Source organism: Nothobranchius furzeri, chromosome 2 (genome assembly GCF_043380555.1).
Source record: "Nothobranchius furzeri strain GRZ-AD chromosome 2, NfurGRZ-RIMD1, whole genome shotgun sequence".
NCBI lineage: Eukaryota > Metazoa > Chordata > Actinopteri > Cyprinodontiformes > Nothobranchiidae > Nothobranchius > Nothobranchius furzeri.
The window spans coordinates 9779119-9799272 of NC_091742.1; the positions used below are offsets into that span (position 1 = coordinate 9779119).

Sequence of the window (20154 nt, forward strand, 5' to 3'; positions counted from 1 at the left end):
GGTCCTGTAACAATTAAAGGCACACTTTGCAACTTTTCATATTTTAAAATAATTTTCTTGAGCCATCATGAGCTAAAAATGACCCTTTACATGGTTAATGAAATGTCACTCAGACCCCCACTGTGTGGCCAGAATATTGCAGTTGCAACTTCAGAGTTGCAGGCTGCTCTGTTGGGCCTGACATACCTGGCGCTGCAGTCTGCTTCCACCATGTTTCCTGCATATTTTAGATCATGAACACAGCTGATTTGTTTAATTCAGTGATGAATCACTCATGTAGAAACCAATGTAGGCTCGTGAGAAATTTCAGCAGTTAGATTAAGGTGTTAAAAAGACAAAGGCACAGCAGGGAAATGTTTTGCTTTCAGTTTTACCACAGAGAATGAATAATGGACACTAGGAGGTGCTAAAAGCAAGCAAAACTGCCAAAGCGTGCCTTTAAGTAAACACTTTTATCTGAGCCATTTCTGATTCTGTTTCTCAGGAAAGTAGTAACAAGTTTAAAAATATGTAAAAATCAGGCTGCATTTGCCATTGACGAAAAAAAACAACAACAAAGCAGCACATCGTGCCTCGTTCTAAAGGGACTCAGGAACAAAATACCCAGCTCTGGAAGCCTCACTTGAGTAAGGTCATTGGTCACATTTCAAATATGGGAGGTAAAAACTGCCTTCATGAGGAAGCTCCAAGGCCAAAATCTTATTGTAAAGGGGATAAAAGTGGACTGTTGATTGTTATTTCCTTTGGGTTTCCTCATGTTGGAGGTAGACTGGGAAGAGCATCACCCAAACAGGAAGTGTTTCCTTTGAAAGGCAGTTGGGGTTTTATTGATTAAAGTAAGTAAACTAAATCAAAGCTGCTGTAATTTCAATTCTTGGCCATTTTTACTTTTTACCAAAGTGAAGAAATTCCACCACCAAAATAATTAGTAATAACTGGATTCTGTGATTGTATTTGCATGTTATCATTATTTTATTCAACAAATTTTTTTCTTCTTCTACATTTATCTATTTAAAACATGAAACCTTTAAATACAATAAAAACCTTTATAATGCATCTTGAACCTAGGGACCGTGTTCCTGTTTGATGGAACGGATCAGAGTCACTGAACACCCCCGTGGCCCATGAACACAGTGTTGATGGGTGGGAGCGAGGACACCAGGTCCGGTACCTCTGAAGACACCGCCCCACGCTGCTGAGACATCAGAGAATCCTGAGAGCCAAACGGAGAGGGAAGTCCGAACATGCAGGGAGCCGATCCCGATGAGGCAAGGGGGTGATCTGGAAGGAGATGAGAGGAAAGGACCAGTTTCTGTCAAAGGCTTTGGTTTGATTTTAAACTCAATTCCAAATGGTTTGTTGGATCTCCAAAAATCAGGAGTGCCTGAATGTTGTAGAGGTTTCTCTGCTTCATCACACCTGGTTTTAATTTGATGATATACAGGCTGAGGAGGTAATTTAACCACTTCATCATGTATATTGGAGCAGGAAAACACCTAAAATGTGCTGGATGCTGCTAAAAAAAAGGTGAGAAATGTACTGAATCAGCTAAATCGCATCCCATCCCATCATCCTCCTGCCTGTCCCGGTACTGACCCGGTCCAGTTTCAGTCTCACTGAAAAAGCCTCCAGCTGTTTTCCTTCCTGGTTCGGCCAGAATGTTGAGCGGATCGTGGACTTCGGAGAATGACGACGGAAAGGAACGCAGACGTCTGACGCTGCTGATGACCGACACGTGCTGGCTGGCCAAGTAGCTGCTGTCATAACCTGACACAGAAAACATATTAGAGTTTAGTTAGAGTCAGAATCTCAGAAAAACATTAACACGTCATAAACATTAATCTCGCTTTTTATTTTTTGTTCTGAGCTGAAACTCCAAATTTTTATACTATTGCCTATATATATATATATATATATATATATATATATATATATATATATATGTATGTATGTATGTATGTATGTATGTATGTATGTATGTATGTATGTATATATATATATATATATATATATGTTTATGTTTATGTATTTAGCAGATGCTTTTGTCCAAAGCGACTTACAAGTGATAATCGGCATGTTGCCCTTGAGGCTAACAACAACAGCAACAACAACAACAACCAATTTCCAGTCAGTCATAGGTGGCAGTGAGGCAGCATGATGAATCATAGAGAAGTGGGAACAAGAAGTGGACAGTAGAGGGGGGACGGGTGCAGGGAGGGTGCTAGTTTAGAAGATGCTCTCTGAAGAGCAGGGTCTTCAGGAGTTTCTTGAAAGTCGAAAAGGAAGCCCCTGTTCTTGTAGTGCTTGGTAGGTCATTCCACATTTGTGGAACGATGCATTAGAAAAAGTCTAGATTGTCCTGAGCGTGGTGTAGGCACTGCTAGCCGACGATCCTGTGATGATCGGAGCGGCCGGGCCAAGACGTAAGCCTTTGCAAGAGGATTCAGGTAGATGGGAGCCGTACCATCTCGGACATTGTGTGCTAGTGTTAGCAATTTGAATTTGATGTGTGCAGCTAGCGGTAGCCAGTGGAGCGCAATGAACAGAGGGGTGACGTGTGCTCTTTTTGGCTGATTGAAGACCAGAAGCGCTGCTGCGTTCTGGAACATTTGAAGAGGTCTCACAGTACAGCCTGGAAGACCAGTTAGAAGGGCATTGAAGTAATCGAGGCGGGAGATGACAGTAGATTGCACCAGGAGCTGGGTGGCATGTTGTGTTAGGTATGGTCTGATCTTTTGTATGTTATACAGGGCAAAGCGGCATGAACGAGCAACAGAGGCAACATGATCTTTAAAGGTCAGGTGTTCATCAATCACAACACCCACATTTCGAATTGCCTTTGAAGGAGCCAGAGATAGGAAGTCATTTTGGATTGAGATATTGTGCTGTATGGATGGTTTTGCTGGGATGACGAGTAGATCAGTTTTAGAAAGGTTGAGTTGGAGATGGTGGGATTTCATCCATTTTGATATGTCAGAGAGACAGTTTGATATTCGTGCAGAGACAGTGTGGTCATCCGGTTGAAATGACAAATAGAGTTGGGTGTCATCTGCATAGCAGTGGTAGGAGAAGCCATGTGATCGAATGATCTCACCCAGTGAGGTGGTGTATATGGCAAAGAGAAGAGGTCCTAGTACTGAGCCCTGGGGGACTCCTGTGGCAAGATGGTGCACGGTAGAGGATTGTCCAAGCCAAGATACACTGAATGATCGTCCTGTGAGGTACGATTCAAACCAGGCGTGTGCTTTCTCTGTGATGGCCATGCTAGAGAGTGTGGACAAAAGGAAGCCATGGTTGACAGTGTCAAATGCTGCCGATAAGTCGAGCAGGATAAGCACTGAGGATTTGGTAGTCGCTCTAGCTTTTTTAAGGATTCCGTCACTGCTAACAGAGCAGTTTCAGTGGAGTGGCCCTCTTTGAACCCAGATTGGTAAGAGTCAAGCAGACAGTTTTGTGAGAGGTACTGTGTGATCTGCTTGAAAGCCACCCTTTCAATGATTTTGGACAGAAAATGGAGGAGAGAGATAGGTCGGTAGTTCTCCACATTATTTGGAAGAAGAGATGGTTATTTTAGCAGCGGTTTAACCTGAGCATGCTTGAGAGAGGTGGGAAATGTACCGGATGTCAGTGAAGCGTTGATTACATGTGTGACTGCTGCAGCTACTGTAGGAGCAATAGCTTGGAGCAGCTTAGTCAGAATGGGGTCGAGTGGGCATGTAGTAGGGTGGCTGCACGTGAGAAGCTTGGACACACAGCTCTCAGTGAGAGGGGAAAAAGAGGAAATGAAGCAGTAGGGCTTGAGATGGTTGGGCTAGAAGGGGTTTGTGGTAGTGAATGTTCAGGAGTGGCCAGTTGAGTAAACTGTTTGCTTATAGCTGCCACTTTGTCAGTGAAGAATGAGGCAAAGGTGTCAGCTAATAGATTGTTGGTTGGAGGTCAAGACGGAGGGTTGAGCAGAGTTTTGAATGTCGAAAATAGTTTCTGAGAGTCAGCAGAGCTGAGAATTTTGTCAGTGTAGAAAGCTTTCTTTGCATTAGTGATGCATGCTGGATAACATTTATATATATATATATATATATATATATATATATATATATATATATATATATATATATATATATATATATATATATATATATATTGCACATCCATGGTGGGAATCTCCCGTTCCTCTACATCCCAAAGGTGCTCCACTGGACTGAGATCTGCTGACTGTGGAGGCCATTTGAGTACAGAGAACTCATTGTCATGCTCAAGAAACCAGTCTGAGATGATTCGAGCTTTATGATATTGTGCATTATCCTACTGGAAGTAGCCATCAGAAGATGGGTCATAAAGGGATGGACATGGTCAGCAACAATACTCAGGTAGGCTGTGGTGTTGTCACGATGATCAATTAGTACTAGGGGGCCCAAAGTGTGCCAAGAAAATGTCTCCCACACCATTATACCACCACCACCAGCCTGATTTGTTGAGACAAGACAGGATGGATCCATGCTTTCATGTTGACACCAAATTCTGACCCTACCATCCGAATGTCGCAGCAGAAATCAAGACTTATCAGACCAGGAAACATTTTTCCAATCTTCTATTGTCCAGTTTGGGTGAGCCTGTGTGAATTGTTTTCTCAGTTTCCTCTTCTTAGCTGACAGGAGTGGCACCCGGTGTGGTCTTCTGCTGCTGTAGCCCATCTGCCACAAGGTTCGATGTTTTGTTAATTCAGAGATGCTCTTCTGCATACCTGCTTGCCTATCTTTCAGCTCGAACCAGTATGGCCATTCTCCTTTGACCTCTGACATCAACAAGGCATTTTTGCCCACAGAGCTGCCGCTCACTGGATGTTTTCCTTTTTTCTGACCATTCTCTGTAAACCATAGAGACGGTTGTGCGTGACAATCCCAGAAGATCAGCAGTTTCTGAAATACTCAGGCAAGCCCGTCTGGCACCAACAACCATGCCACATTCAAAGTCACTAAAATTACCTTTCTTCCTCATTCTGAAGCTCAGTTTGAACTGCAGCGGACCGTCTTGAATGCATCGAGTTGCCACCGTGTGATTGGCTGATCAGTACTTTGTGTTAACGAGCAGTTGGACAAATATACCCAATAAAGAGGCCAGTGAGTGTATATGTGTGCTGTGTTCAGTGGTTGGGTGCTTTTGATAGCTGAAAGCACTTTTTAAAACAAAAGATGGTGGTGATGGAAAAGCGGCTGAACAATCATTTTTTCAGACAAATTTTAAGTAAAAAGGGTATTTTCAGAAACAATAACTATGAGTTTTAAGATCTTGCTATGCTACATTTGATGACCTTTGTGGAGGTTTTGATTGTGAAGGACGTTGGAAACTGTTATTTTTTGATTGAATTTGACCTAGAGTACAAACAAACTTACTGGTCTGAACAGATAAGACAAAAACACCTCTCGATAAGTTTTTCATAAATAGAAGCTGAGCAGTTCAACAGGATTGTTTCTGTTTTGCAGAAGCTCATTAATAAGAGATTTGAGAAGTTAACATTCCAGTTTGTGATTCCTCACCGCTGTGTCCTGTAACGGAGAACGTCTGTTCCTGACAGGCTCCACTGGTGAGGTTCAGGTTGCCCTCCACAAATCCAAAACCCTCACCAGGATCCAGGACCTGAGCGGCTGCCTGCTGGTCCAGTCCTCGTTCTGTCCGAACAGGATCCGAGCCGGGGGCGTAGCTGGATGTTGGTGGAACAACTGAGCCGTAAGGAGTCAGGGAGCAGTCTGAGCTGCTGGAGGAGTGATGGAGAGGAGCAGGATGATGGTTGTAGAAGATGTCTTTCGCGAGGGTCTGGTCAGTGATGGAGGAGTAGCGAGGGAGGTGGCACGCCAGAGGAGACTGACACTGGTTCTGGGTCTGGGATCTGAAAATCAGAACACCCTGATTATATTTGTAATAGACAAAGTTCTGGTTTCTTCTTCAGTTATTCAGGCAATCATGTGGAAAGTTTAATTTACATAAAATTAAAAATTAAATCTGTATTTGTTTCCTGTTAAGCTATCAAACGTAACCAAATTTGATTTGTTATTTTAAATATTTAGATGCACACATAACAAATCTGCAGCTGAGAGTAAATCTGACCTGAGAGCAGTCTGGTAGTTTGGACCAGAGGGGCTGCTGGCTGGAGGAAAGTAGCCAGTGCTGGTCTGAGGTAAGCTGTGGTACAGGGTCTCTGAGTAGGATTGGCAGGGCTGGGTCATTGCACTGATAGAGGAGAAGCAGGAGGACGAGGAGAATGAGCAAGAGGAAGAAGAGCAGGAGGATGTGAGGGGCCTCCCCGCCATGGGCCCTTGGTTGATGACGGAGCCACGGTGGACAAACGCAGCTGGAGAGATGGGAGGAGTCATGAGGGGGCCGCTGACCTGAGAGAAGTCCATCTGACCTCCTGAGAGTAGATGAAGAGGAGAAACTTTCAAACATCACGATGGATGAAGTTCAGACACTTTGTTCCTGTTTAGAACAGGAAGTAACTTTGGGTTCTGCTTCAAGTCGGTGGGAGATTTTACACCATTTTCAACTCATTTGAAAACTAGAAAGTGCCGATAATGTTTACACATATCCTTATTCTCAATAAGAGACATTTTAAAACTTCCAAGGTCACAGAATGAGTCTCCTAAAGATGTCAGGGTGTCTCTAGAAAACACAAATTTATGCATAGTTTCCAATTATACAAAAAATTGTAGTAAATAATATTTATTTTATCTACATCAGCATCTTTTATTCGACCTACAGACTCTGGCTCTGCTCTCCCATCATGTTTAATTTTTTTTTTTACATACATTTAAATTAAATTCTGCACCAGACTGCTCGAGGATCTGCCCGACTTCAAATGGGCTTTACTAAGGACGTTGTAGTGTCACTGAATGGCCTGATTCTTGACCTCAGGTCAGACACACAGCCTGGGTCACTTTGACCTGGCTGCTACGACAATCTACAGTGTTTCTTTCACAGGAAACTGAATGTCTGTCCACCACCCCTTTAATCTGACTGCCTTTATCTGACTGCTGTTCCATCCGCAAGACGAAGGACACTTCAAGATTTAAAAGAATCCTTTTTAATAAACTCTTTTCACTGTCTATTACAATGTTCATAAATAATCATCATGGTTCATTTTAACTGTGTTTAATTACTGAAATGAATTATTATTCTTTGGCTAATAATAATTATTTATGATAATCAGTAATGTTAAAAGTGACAAGAAGATCATGTGCACTTATGCACAATCATACAGGGCACAGTAAATCAGGTTAAGGTTAACCGCATTCACATGATTCTTTTCTCATCCACGAGAACTTCCTATCTTTAGGGAAGGCGTGTTCTGAGGTATGTTAAATGAGATTTAATGTGGATGATAATGAAAGTAATTTTAGTCAAATAATTGTTTGCTGTCCCAGCTCGGCAATTATTTGCACACTTGTGTACTACGCACTCGAAGCCTTACGTGAACTTCCTCCAAGTGCACTTTGCAGAGGACCATGGGGTGCAGCACGAGTATTGAGACAGGGCCTTAATCGTTCTCTTGCATCAACACACCTGTTCAGCAGCTCATCATGCACAAGTCTGTTAATCACCTGCTGATTAGAACCAGGTGTGCTGAAGCAGAGGTTTCCCTGCTGCAGATTCACCGTTGGTCACAAACTTTAAAAGTTGTTTTTTGTTCACCTGCAGCCGTGAACCCAGATGTGTTGTTTCCCTGGTAGGGCCCAGTTTTCGCCTCCAGACCCTGCTGCTGATTGGTGAACACAGCTTTGTAGGTGTGTTCTCCCAGAGACTCGTTCTTTACTGATTGGTCAGAGGGAGCAGATGCCTTGCTGCGATTGGCTAGAAAGCAGGAACTGGGTGACGCCATGAACGTTGCTTTACTGGCATCTGAAAGTGACATTATACAAAAAACATCTGGGTTAAACTCCATAAAAAACTGTGTCAAGGCTCATTTACTACTTTTCAGAGCAATCTCTCTCATGACATTTTAAAACCATTTTAAACTATTCATAGATGAAAATTTTCACCTGAATTTATACACTGGTTAAGGCTGACTCAGACTTTATTATCTTCTTTTAAGTCACAAAAACAACCTCCATGTGTCAACAAATACAATAATTTTATTAAGTTGTGAGTTAAAAACAAAAGACCAGATTATAATAAAGAATATTTTCTATCTGTGGTGAATCAAATGTGCCTAAACAAAGTAATAATTAGATTTATTGTGTTGTGGAAATGACAAAATGCCACTGAAACACCATAACATCAGATTAATTAGTTAATTCTAGCCTATGTTTTTATAGATAATTTAGGTGTCTTTTCACCAAAAACCAGCACATCAGCTCCTCACAGATAGATTGTTTTATTCAGTAAGCATCTGACAGGAGGAGGTTTTATCAACCAGAGTGAGAAGAAGTTTTCTTTATCTTTAGCCATTGTTGGGATGTTTGATACCTGCATTTTTCATGTATTTATCTAGAAGGTTCTGCAGGTCCTGCTCCTTGTCGTTGTTGAACTGGGTTTCCAGAGCCAGCAGGATGTACTCGTCCAGCAGCATCCTGATCAGATGGAAGGAGCCTGTCAGAACAGAGACGACGTGCAGAAGTGAGTGTAACCTTCTCGTATCTTTAGCTGTAAACACTCTGATTCCAGGTGAGACATCACTCCTTCTGTTTGACCTTTCTGACCCTTGTGTTTCTTTGTTTGACCTGCAGGGCCTCAGGGTTGTGTTTGAGCTTTAGTGGGACTTAAAAAAATTGCGACCCACCAAATGGTCATTGTTTATTTTTGAATGCAAAGCCTGTGTGGGTGGGTGTGTGTGTGCGTGCGTGCGTGTGTGTGTGTGTATGTGTGTGTGTGTGTGTGTGTGTGTGTGTGTGTGTGTGTGTGTGTGTGTGTGTGTGTGTGTGTGTGTGTGTGTGTGTGTGTGTGTGTGTGTGTGTGTGTTTGAACAGAGAGCACAAGAGCCATAGATAAGACTGTGTAATCAAAGCGAGTCTGGCCATCACAATTTATGATGTTATTGTAGCAATCCGCTCTAAGCTAGCTCCTTTCAAACCTACGCATCTGTGTGTGGGGGCCTTTGTTAAGAGTTTTAAAGTCTTTAAGGGATATTTTATTCATTTTAAGTGATGTTTTAGCAGATATTTACCTATTTAAAAGACTATACCTGCAGGTGGCATCGCTTGTAGCGTGCAAAGTTTCTAGAAGCAGGAAAAAAGTCCACAGAGCAGAGTAATGCTCACAGCTAGCCAGATAACAAACCAGCAGCTAGTTTCTGGTATTTAAAAGAGTTCTTGCTCAGAAAAGTCATACTGATGAACCTCTTCTACCTTTATCTTTACAAATTTTCATGAAACCGTTAATTTTATTTAAGCCATTTGTTTTCACCGAACAACCAAAAAAAAACTGCTCCATTAATATGTTTTTACTGATTTAGCGAGAGTTCATACAAGTACTATTCACTAGAGCCCTGCAACAACCCAATCACGTGGGAGGAGGATGGTCAGGAGTGAGGGGCTAGGAGAAAAACAACAGGTCCTGAATTAGCTAGAAGACAGAGTGCACCCGAGGTAGCAAACAAAATGATCACACGATTTAAAGTCAAAATCTGCCCTCTTCTCCAAGAAACCACCGCTGTTCCGACTGGTCAGCCTAATCAGGCATTTATCTTACATTTACTTAAGTGCTAAATTAGACTGTGCAAAAGGGTTCTAAATATCATCAGTATTTTTTTTTTTTAGGAAGAAGAAAATTTTATAGCGCCTCTCAAGATAAAAATCACAAGGCACTTCACAAGAACAAAAATGGAAGGAAAAAAATATATAAAAATTATTCAAAATACATAAAAATGAGAAAAATACAAAATTGTTATTAAAAATGTGAGGAAAGAGAATGAGAAAATGAATAAGAAAGAGGTCATCGGTGAATCCTGGGAAAGGTGGAATTGGTAGAAAGAGGAGAATAAGGAGAGGGTAGAGGAAAGTATTTTTGCAGGAAATAGTTTTCCTGAAAAGTGGAAATATACTGGGTCAACCACTGATGAAATATTCAAGGAACTGTATCAGTAAAGGTATTATAGTCAGAGTGTAGACGTTTCCTTACCAAAGCTGGAGGCGTTGTTCAGCGTGAGGTTGTGCATCACTCTGGCACCGAAGAAGCTCCACCTCAAGAGGAAGTCCTGAGCTCGCTTCTTCAGAGGTCGACCACTCTGCTTACCAGGCTGAAGGAGACACAATAGCAGCTCATCATACACACACACACACACACACACACACACACACACACACACACACACACACACACACACACACACACACACACACACACACACACACACACACACACACACACATTCTTGTATTTGTACCTATGTTAGGACTTTGTATTGACTTCCATTCATTTTAGTGAATCCACTATGCCTAACCCAAACCCTTACCCTAACTGTAACCCTTACCCTAACCAGTGTATTCCTAAAGTTATCTGTAACAAAAACTCAATTCACATCTTATCTGTAAACCTCACCCCAAGGGAGAACTCTGCATTAGGACCGAGTTTTGGTCCTAACAAGGACCATCGGTCATAAGAAGGTTAGTAAATATCCCAAATCCAGTCTTCACAAGGGTACAAATACAAGCCCCCCAAACCACCCCCCACCCCCACCCCACACACACACACACACACACACATACACACAAGTGAACAGCTGTTACCTTGATGACTTTGTGCTCTACCACCGAGTCCAACCACTCGATGAACGACTCAACTGTGGCGTTTTTCCTCAGCAGCTCCTTCAGTTCCTGAAAGACAGTGACAGAATCATCTGGAAAAAAAGACAGAAAATGACATCAGGAAAATAATTTAATTTGGAAGAAAACACTATAAATAAGTACTTTTGTGGGATGCTCTCAGGACATTGTTATATCAACCTTCAGATCTTTTTACAGTCAAAAATCACTGAGAAAATGAATGATATTCATAATAAAACAAAACTTGAATGGGATGATAATTTCAGAAAACATGAAACAGCACCAAACAACATTTTGCTATAGACAATCATTAAAATAAATTTGTTAAAAAAAGAAATACATTTACAAATTTTGAACAAAAAATATTTTTAAATGTTAAATGTTAGCATCACACCATTTCAGGAATCCAATATTCGAACACAAATGTGGTTTCATGCTAAATAAAAATCACAAAGTGACAAGAGGAAAAATGTATTACTGAAAAAAAAGGAGTTTTGGTTATTTTCAAAAACAAGGTTTAAAAAATGACTCAATCAATTTTTTGCCGTTTTGTGATTTTGTTCTGGTTTGAAAACTTACTCAACTTTAAATTTAATCTTGAAGACACTTCCAGCATAAATCACACGTGGCTTTAAAAATCTGGGTGTCCAGTCGTGGTCCCGGAGGGCCACTATCCAGCATGTTTTTGAGGTTTCTCTGCTCTAACACACCTGATATTAATTATTCAGATTGTTGACAGGCTTCTGCAGAGCTTGATGAACTGCTGAACAGGTGACTGAACCATTCAATCAAGTGTAGCAGGGAAACAACTAAAACATGCTGGGTAGTGGATCTCTCGGACCAGGATTGGAGACCACTGCTTTAAAGACTTGAATATTAAATAATAATACAAATCAAATATAGTTTTTAAAACTGATAATGAAAATCTAACATGTACAGGATTAAATATGGCAGCTGAGTGGCCTAGTGGTAGAGTGTCCGCCCTGAGACTAGGGGATCATGGGTTCAAGTCTTAAAAAATGGGACTCAATGCCTCCCTGCTTGACATTCAGCACTAAGGGGTTGGATTGGGGGGGGGGGGGGGGGGGGGGTTAAACCACCAACTAGTTCCCAAGCACGGCCACAGCTGCAGCTCACCACTCCCCCAAGGAATGGGTCCAAAAATGTCACCAGTGTGTGACGGCTAACGGGAATTGAGCTTTCTGATGAAGGTACTAATACTGATATTCAGGATGCTGAATACAACCAATAACAAATAAAACAGACAAAAACTGCTAAAAATGTTAAGTTTTTAACAATCGCAACAGCCTGTGGGGCAGGGGGACCCTTAAATATTTTATTTCTTTGACATATTTTTATCATTCAATAGAAGAGAAAGTGAAACCATTGAAGGATTTAAATGCTTGGCATGTGACAGCATTATTCTCAGTAAACATGAAAATGAGTTCATTCTTACACTCGGAGTAAATATCAGACTCCTGGCCTCCAGCGGCCGATACGCTGAGCAGAGGCTGTGAGGTGATGCTGTTCAGATCCACCTTGTCGATATCCATCACCATGCTGGTCACCACGGTCTGGTCGAACAGCGCCGGGCGTGCTATCTGAAACCACGCAGAGGTCAAGACTGACTCTGAGATCTGACGCCACACCGTCATGTTTGTTACCTGAGCCAGGTGCAAGAAGGAAGTCTGTCTCTTCAGGGAGGAAACAAAGCCACGTGCAATAGGGAGCTTCTTAGCTGCAAGGCTTTCTGGGAGGTTTTCCAGGGAAGAGGCTAACCAGTGCTCCCAGTGTTTGGCAAAGTTTCTAATATCTGCTAACAGACTGATAAACAACATCACCGAACTTAGTAATCCTCTGATTTCATCTCATTTATCACTGAAGCATGAAATCAGCTTGAATTTGTATTTTAAAGAAATAGAAAAGCGAACCTGTCGGGCATCTCTTGCATCGTGGCGGGAATCAAAACATCTGTTAAAACCTGAAAAATAAGCACACAGATTATTCATTAATTACAAAAGAAAGTACCAATGTTTAAATGTAAGATTTAACATAGTTTTTGAAAGCTTAAAAAAAACTGTAAGACTTTAAGACTCTGCCGAAACCCTGCAGTCCCTCGTTTAATGAATTAGCACAAAACATTTGAACACACATGTAAAAGTAATTTCTGCCCAACCTTGTAGAGAATGGAGTCACAGACGCAGAAGATGTCGACGATAACCGGGTTTTCAAGCAGCGGCAGCAGGTGGTCGGGCATCCCCTGCCAGAAATGGAGCAGAAAATTCTGGATCTGAAGACAAAACAGCTGAATTAAAAAAGTTTAAATAGTACATAAAATACTGCTACTAGATGCAAATAGCCACCTCTTCAAAGCTGACATTAATAGCGTTGTCCAGGATGCACTGGCAGTGTGTTTTATACATCATGATCAGTGTGTCCACCTGTGAGGAATAAAAAAAGGCGGCTACAATCCTGACACCCAGAGTTTTTGTTTGTCAACAGAAAACAATTCAAAGGTTACATTAACGTGATGATATTTGATCAGGAACCTTTTCTCTGGAGATGTTTCCCTGCAGTAGGAGATGCTGGGCGTTTGGGAAGTCTGGGAGTAATGTTCCTGTTTTAGAGCTCAGGGAGTATTTCCTCGTGAAGCCGCCCTGCAGAACGCAACAGGCAGCAGACATATTTGGTTTGCTCTGAACCCAAACTGCCGCCCAGAACCCAATCACCGGCTGAGCCCTGGGATCCCACATCCCCTAAAGTTGACACATTTGAAGCTCAAGTAAAACCTGTTTAATTTAGGGGGACTGGAAAATAAAAATTTTAAAAACTGTTCATTTCTAAGAAAGAAAATTAATAAAGTTATATCCTTTTGGTATACACTTACTAAATATTCAAAAACAATCCGTGTTCTTTAACGTCTATTAGAACCTACTAATCTGAAATACAGATGTGGACAAAACTGTTGGTGCCCTTCAGTCAATGAAGGAAGAGCCCACAATGGTCACAGGAACTGGAGCAGTTTGCTCAGAAGGAGTGGGCCAAAATACCTGCTGAGAGGTGCAGAAGTGTCATTGGCAGTTACAGGAATCATTTGATTGCCTCAAAAGGTTGTGCAGCACTATATTAACTTAGGGGTGCCATCATTTTTGTCCAGGCCCATTCCATGACCTTACGGTATTTTTTTAATAATTCTGTTGAAGCGTGGTTGAAAAGCAATGTCTGACTTTCATTGGTTAAATTTCATAGAATTTTTATTTATTATTTTTGTCAGATTCAAGCTATTTCTGTGACCATTGTGGGTTTTTCTTTTATTGACTGAGGGGTACCAACAATTCTGTCCACGTCTAGTTAGGGGAAGTTTTAACAAATTCTAAAGAGAAAATAAACACCAGGAATGAGGAAGTAATTTGATGTCCTGTGCACACTTTAGGTCCTGACTTGTAGAAGTCAGAAATGTTTCTGGCTTTTGATATATTTGTATATGGTTTTGGAAAAAGGCCAAACGTAAGACTTTTCTTTTAAAAAGTATTTCAGTGAGTTCAATTTAAAGGATTTATCTTTAATCCCACTCTGTAAGTAACAAAGATATTTGAATTCAGATTAGATGAGCAGAAAGATGCTAAAAACGTCCTAAAAACTGTAAAACCTGGATTGTACACTAAAACTAATAAAGCTGAGAGCTTAAAACTAATTTAAGTCTTATATTAAATAATAAAATGTGAAATTGAGGGATAATTACCTCATTCTTCAGCTTACTTCCTGAAAATCTACAACAGAAACAAAGAAGACTTCAAATTAAAGACTTATATTGAGGAGAAAAGCTTCAGCTCTAAATGATCTAGTCTTACAATACCTGGTCAACCCTTTACCAGAATACACAGAGTGGTAATAAGCACTGCTCTCTTTGATGCCAATTCCATAATAATGATATCTGTGAAATAAGGTGTGGAATAAAGATCAGACTGTAAATAAATAAATCTTGCTTAATTTTATTGTAATATTTCTACTTGGAGTGTCCTCTGGTGCCGAGTCGTCTTGTTGTTAAAAGAGGAAACTTCTGCCGGATTGTCTGATGAGGACAGCAGGGATAAAGTTTCAGTAATAGTGACAGCTTAATTATATGTATCAATAAAGGTTTACAGTTTGAATCATAATAAACAGAAAGCACCTTTCCAAAGGTAGCAGCACAGGCCGGCTCTAGATTCTCTTTCCCACAGAAGTCCAGGTAGTGAGCATAGAGAATGCACCGCGGGAGACACACTCCTTCACACACGATGTAGTTCTCCTCAAGCCTGTTCACACACACACACACACACACACACACACACACACACACACACACACACACACACACACACACACACACACACACACACACTCAACCCTAACCCTACAGCAGGTTCATACCAACAGCCTGAAGCTGGGGCTCTCACCACTGCAGCGTGAGCTGGGTTTGTTTCTTCTTGTCCTTGATGATCTGACTGATGGTCTTTCTAGAGGAACCGACGCTCTCTTTGATGTTCAGGTCTGAGTTTAGTTCCACAAGATCAGAGTCCTCCTCAGACGATGGTGTCTCATTGCTGTCTTCTGCTTGTGATCATCATAAAACAACACAGAATTAGTCTGCCATGTTTTAAAGTATTAAGCATTCAAATTTTATTAATTCTAGGAGTTCACTGCAATTAAACTCGTGAAAACTTTTCTATTTAAAGCACAAACCTAGTTTTTATTAAAAAAATGGTCATTTGTACTTTTGACGAAGATGAAGAAATATTTGAATGTCTTTACCGGGAAGGAATTAATAAAAATTTAGTTGGATGTTTTTCTTTCTTTCATTTCTGTTTTGGGTTTTATTGAGTTTGATAAAAACTTCTCTAAACAGGGTTGGAATTGAAAACATGACACACTGAAGCCTAAACAACAACAATCTGCTTCTTGTTGTAAAATCTTTGTGTGAATCGTCACTTAAATCAGTTCATTTCTGAGTCTGATTAAATGTCTGTGGAGATTAAATAGACATTTCTCATCTAATGGAGTATTTGATCTGTAATTCTCTCATTTATTTCCAATTTCTTGAGAAATCTTCAAGGTTATTCTGCAAATGTTGCAGCCTTTATTTTCCTCTAAATGCTGACTGATTAGTTTTTTTATCTGACCTTGAAAACACAATTTGTGTCTTTATTTATCCCTCAGCTTAGATTGCTTACTGTCAAGAGTAAACAATAAATGAATTTTGTAACGTCAAAAAGAATCAATACACTAACTATTATGCTATCTGAGGACGTTTACTGTAACTCCATAGTGACTTTTCATTGAGATTGTTGTTAATTCTTTGTTTATATAAAGTTCATTTTACAAAAGATTAAGTCTTCTTGCAAACAAAAAGAACTGATAAATAACAAACATGAATATTTCTAATGTTATAATTATAAGCGTGGAAAGAAAACTATTACTGAAACATTATTAGAGTAATGAAAAGCTGACAAATTTAATTAAATCAACTAGTTTTCAGGCTTAAACTGACGAGATATTTAATAAACAAACTGTTTAACACTTTAACTGACTGGTAGAGGATATTTTAGTCCTCATATATTACTGATTTATTAACTATTTAATTTAAAAAAATCCAAATATGGAGCTCTTTGAATAAAAATTAATTATATTATATTAGTACTTTTATATCATTATGAATTTACACTATTTTTTAACACTTGTTGACCTATTTTTGACAACAGTGGAAAAAAACTAAAACTGGCGAATGAGTTTGCAAACAAACCCACATGTCTGAACTTTCTCTTCTCTTATTTCTTGCTTTATTTCTTCATTATCATTTATTACTTAAAAGGCCTTTTAAACTGTTTGAATGATTAAACTACAAACATCAAGGTAAACTGAGATCCTACATTGGTACGAGCCACGTGATGAAAGTTATTTTCAAAATAAGACCCTTAATTCATCAGAATTGGTTAGAAGTCATAAGTTCATTAACCCTTTAATGTCCACAACAATAAAAACATGAAAAGCTTTTTATTATTATTATTATTTGGGATACAAAATAAAATTATTTTAAATTGTTATTATTAGTATTAGGGTGATAATGCAATTTTCCAAATGTAAACATCCACATTTTTTTACTTCATTCATTAGGTATTATTAAGTAAAGTTCAGTGCATGTTCATATAAAATATAGGCCTTAAAATGTGCTCTACCAAGCAGCCTGTTAGTTAGCCCTTTGATGCATAGTGGTCACTACAGTGGACAAGTACTCAAAATTTTATTTATTTATTTATTTATTTGCTATTAAGCACAGCTGTTGAAGACTTTATTGCATTTGAGCCCCTCTATTTGGACTTCAGTAAGTCAAGCCAACATATTTCATGTTCAGAATGCATGCTGTCCACTGAGGTGGACATGTAATAAATTATTTCTAAATTACTAAATGTTACAAAAACAATTTGTTGAAATTTGTTTAATTCACACCTAAAGACGAATGAAAAAAATTGTTAAAATAAAAATATCACGGTTGAAGATTTCATAATTCATGCATCAAAGGGGTAAAGGGACAAAATCCAATAAACCAATAAACCAATCAAATCCACTAAACCATTTAAGGTTCTTCACAGATTAAATATTTTAGTTTTGAGTCAAAACGGTTTGAAGTCTGATTGTAAAAAATATGATTTATTTATGATATCAGAGGATCAGTAAGTTTAAAAATAGGAATTATTTTTCCCACATAATAACTTGAAATCTTGTGGTCAGTTGAACGACACTGTAGCACCACCAGGTGGCTGATTCGTGTCACTGCTTTTCATTGAGTAAATTAAAATTAAAAAAACACTCAAGTTAGAATTAGATTTAGATGAACTGGAGAATAAAACAGAGAGAGGGTGAAAATAAAAATTATAAATCGAGTGTCTGAGAGGTTTGGAAAATGCATCCGGAGCCGTTTGTTTGCTGCTTTACCTGATTTAATCCCAGAATCCTCTTCTGGATTAAAGCGTACTTGTCCGTTAAAGTCTGAGCTCATTACTTCTTGTGAGCCGCATAAAGTTTTTGTAAAAGAGTGAATAAGAAACGCGTCGTCTCCGGCAGAGCTGCTGTTGCTGCGTTTCATCGGCATGTCGACCGGAAAAACTCAAAATTTTAAAAAGTTAACAAAAAGCAGAAAAAAGGGCAAAGATACAAAATGAAACAAGGGTGTAATTTAATCCTTAAAGAGTCAAAATAATCCTTAAAGGTTGTTTTTTAATCCATCCGTCAGAATTGTTTGGAAGGAGATTACAAAGAGCAACAGCATCAGGGCCAGCATTTTTAACAGCTGTTGTTGGACATAAAAAGTGGAACAAAACTAATTCAGGACCGTCACGGGCAAACCAAACTCAGCCGGGCCGGTGGAGCTGCACTGAAGGAGAGCCGGACTAATGAAGCTGGGGATGCATTCGTCATATTTACAGAAGACTGAGCTAATCCAGTTTATTAATGATTAACAGAAAAACCCTCATCCATCTGTCCATCCATCCATCTTTCTATCTATCCCACCTCCGACAGCCAGCCATGATGTTAAACACACACAGGTAAGAGCCGGTTTTCACTTTATCAGGACAGGTTTATACCTGAAACACCTAAATATGGTTGTGTGATGCTTGTGTTAGATTTTGAATGAACACGATGGAAGCCTAATGAGAATTTCATACTTGTTTATATGAAAATGCATCCACTAATGTAATTGTTTCTTTAAATGTTGCTTTGTGTCACCCAAAGCAGCCCCCCCCCCCCCCCCACACACACACACCTCTTTTATGTTACATGATGACCTTTGACCATAACTACACCCAAGTGAGGCCCGCAGTGCTTTGGATGTTCTTCTGAGTTCTTTTGTTCGTACGTTTCAATAGAATGTGGTAAGAATGGCATGCTGCTTTTTGATATCTTTTAGCCTACTTCAAAATGCCAAATGGGTTCTATTGTAGTTATTCCTTAATCCTAAATCCCACAGGTTTAGCAGTAATCAGGCCAATTTGTGTAGTGACACTCACCTTCCTAAATAGGAGGTTACTTTCCATTTATATACATGGATATGTGCAAGGCAATTGTCTTTTCGCAAAGGACAGGGGCCTCATTTATAAAGCTTGCTTACGCACAAAACGGGGTCTGAAAACTGCTTAAACCACTTTAAATTCAATTCAGTTTATTTATAAAGCGCCAAATTAAGACAAGAGTTGTCTCAAGGTACTTCACAAAGTAAAACATTCTAATTCAGTTCAGTTCATAATGCCACTTGATTAAAAGTTTCCCTAAGGAACCCAGTAGATTGCATCAAGTCACTGACTTGTTGTGTCAAGATGATATATTTGTTGTATCAGTGGCTTTACAGCAAACCTCATACTAAGCAAGCATGTAGCGATAGTGGAGAGGAAAACTCATTTTTAACAGGAAGAAACCTCCAGAGTTTCCACTCCAAGTTTCTATGCAAACTTTGTGATTTATAAAGAACAACTTGATGGAATAATGTGCACAACTTTAAGCAAACGTTGGAACTACCTTAAGAAGGAGATGGTGAGGGATGGTAAAATGTTTAACTTAGGACACATTTTCAAACCTGTGTAAATCCTCGCATACACACAACAATCAATGTTCCCTCAGATCTGAAAAATCTCAACGATCCTGCACACCTACTGCTGATTGATAGTAATGTAGTAGTAGTTGTAGTAGTACTAGTATAAATGATTATTGTCATTTTAGGCTACATCTAACCACTTCTTTTAACGTTTTTATTAAATTTTTCTAATATTCTATACAATGATCGCTGCTGCAGCAGTGTGGCACTGGTCAAAGTCAATAAAACATTTTATCCATGCCTATGTCATGCCCCAGAGCCTGGCTTTCCCTGGTTGTTGTGGTTACACGTGACATGCAGATAAGAAGGTTTATTCCCAAAAAATTCATAACGTCATTGTCTATTTATGCTAGAAAATGGGTGTGAAGGAGGCAAGGTGTGATTCAAAAATACCTGAGCTCATTTCTAGGACAGGTGTGATTTATAAAGCAGAAGCTGTAACTTATTTTATTTTAAAAAAGGGTGAGGGATCAGACAAAGAGCAGCCCGAAGACCTCTTATGATGAATTATATAAATGGAAACCTGTTCCCTCGCCTGGACGTGGGTCACCGGGGCCCCCCTCTGGAGCCAGGCCTGGAGGTGGGGCACATTGGCGAGCGCCTGGTGGCCGGGCTATCACCCATGGAGCCCGGCCGGGCACAGCCCGAAGAGGAAGCGTGAGTCCCCCTTCCCATGGGATCACCACTCGTGGGAGGGGCCAAAGGGGTCGGGTACAGTGTGTGACGGGTGGTAGTCGAGGGCGGGGACCTTGGCGGTCTGATCCTTGGCTACAGAAGCTG

General features: G+C 39.9%; 1 protein-coding gene across 1 annotated transcript; it reads right to left on the bottom strand.

The window, feature by feature from the left end:
• Positions 1-613: 613 nt before the first annotated feature.
• rfx6 (regulatory factor X, 6) lies at positions 614-18159 on the bottom strand. The gene is made up of 20 exons (XM_015947087.3): positions 17721-18159; positions 15188-15341; positions 14923-15046; positions 14762-14823; positions 14608-14685; positions 14494-14521; positions 13301-13408; positions 13115-13192; positions 12928-13041; positions 12683-12732; positions 12416-12575; positions 12208-12352; positions 10716-10825; positions 10108-10225; positions 8458-8580; positions 7684-7890; positions 6103-6406; positions 5535-5884; positions 1597-1767; positions 614-1281 (listed from the first exon to the last, which is right to left on the bottom strand). The coding sequence occupies exons 1-20, from the start codon at positions 17875-17877 to the stop codon at positions 1103-1105; spliced, it is 2820 nt and encodes a 939-aa protein (XP_015802573.3). The 5' UTR covers positions 17878-18159; the 3' UTR covers positions 614-1102.
• Between the last annotated feature and the right edge of the window lie 1995 nt (positions 18160-20154).

What these genes read in the sequence shown, in the direction of transcription:
- rfx6 (XM_015947087.3), bottom strand. Translation starts at nt 17,877, where the DNA reads ATGCCGATGAAACGCAGCAACAGCAGCTCTGCCGGAGACGACGCGTTT. An exon ending in TCTGGTAAAGGGTTGACCAG is followed by an intron (nt 14,522 to 14,607) that starts GTATTGTAAGAC and finishes TTTCTGTTGTAG; the next exon opens with ATTTTCAGGAAGTAAGCTGA. An exon ending in GTCTGATATTTACTCCGAGT is followed by an intron (nt 10,826 to 12,207) that starts GTAAGAATGAAC and finishes CTTTTTTTCCAG; the next exon opens with ATGATTCTGTCACTGTCTTT.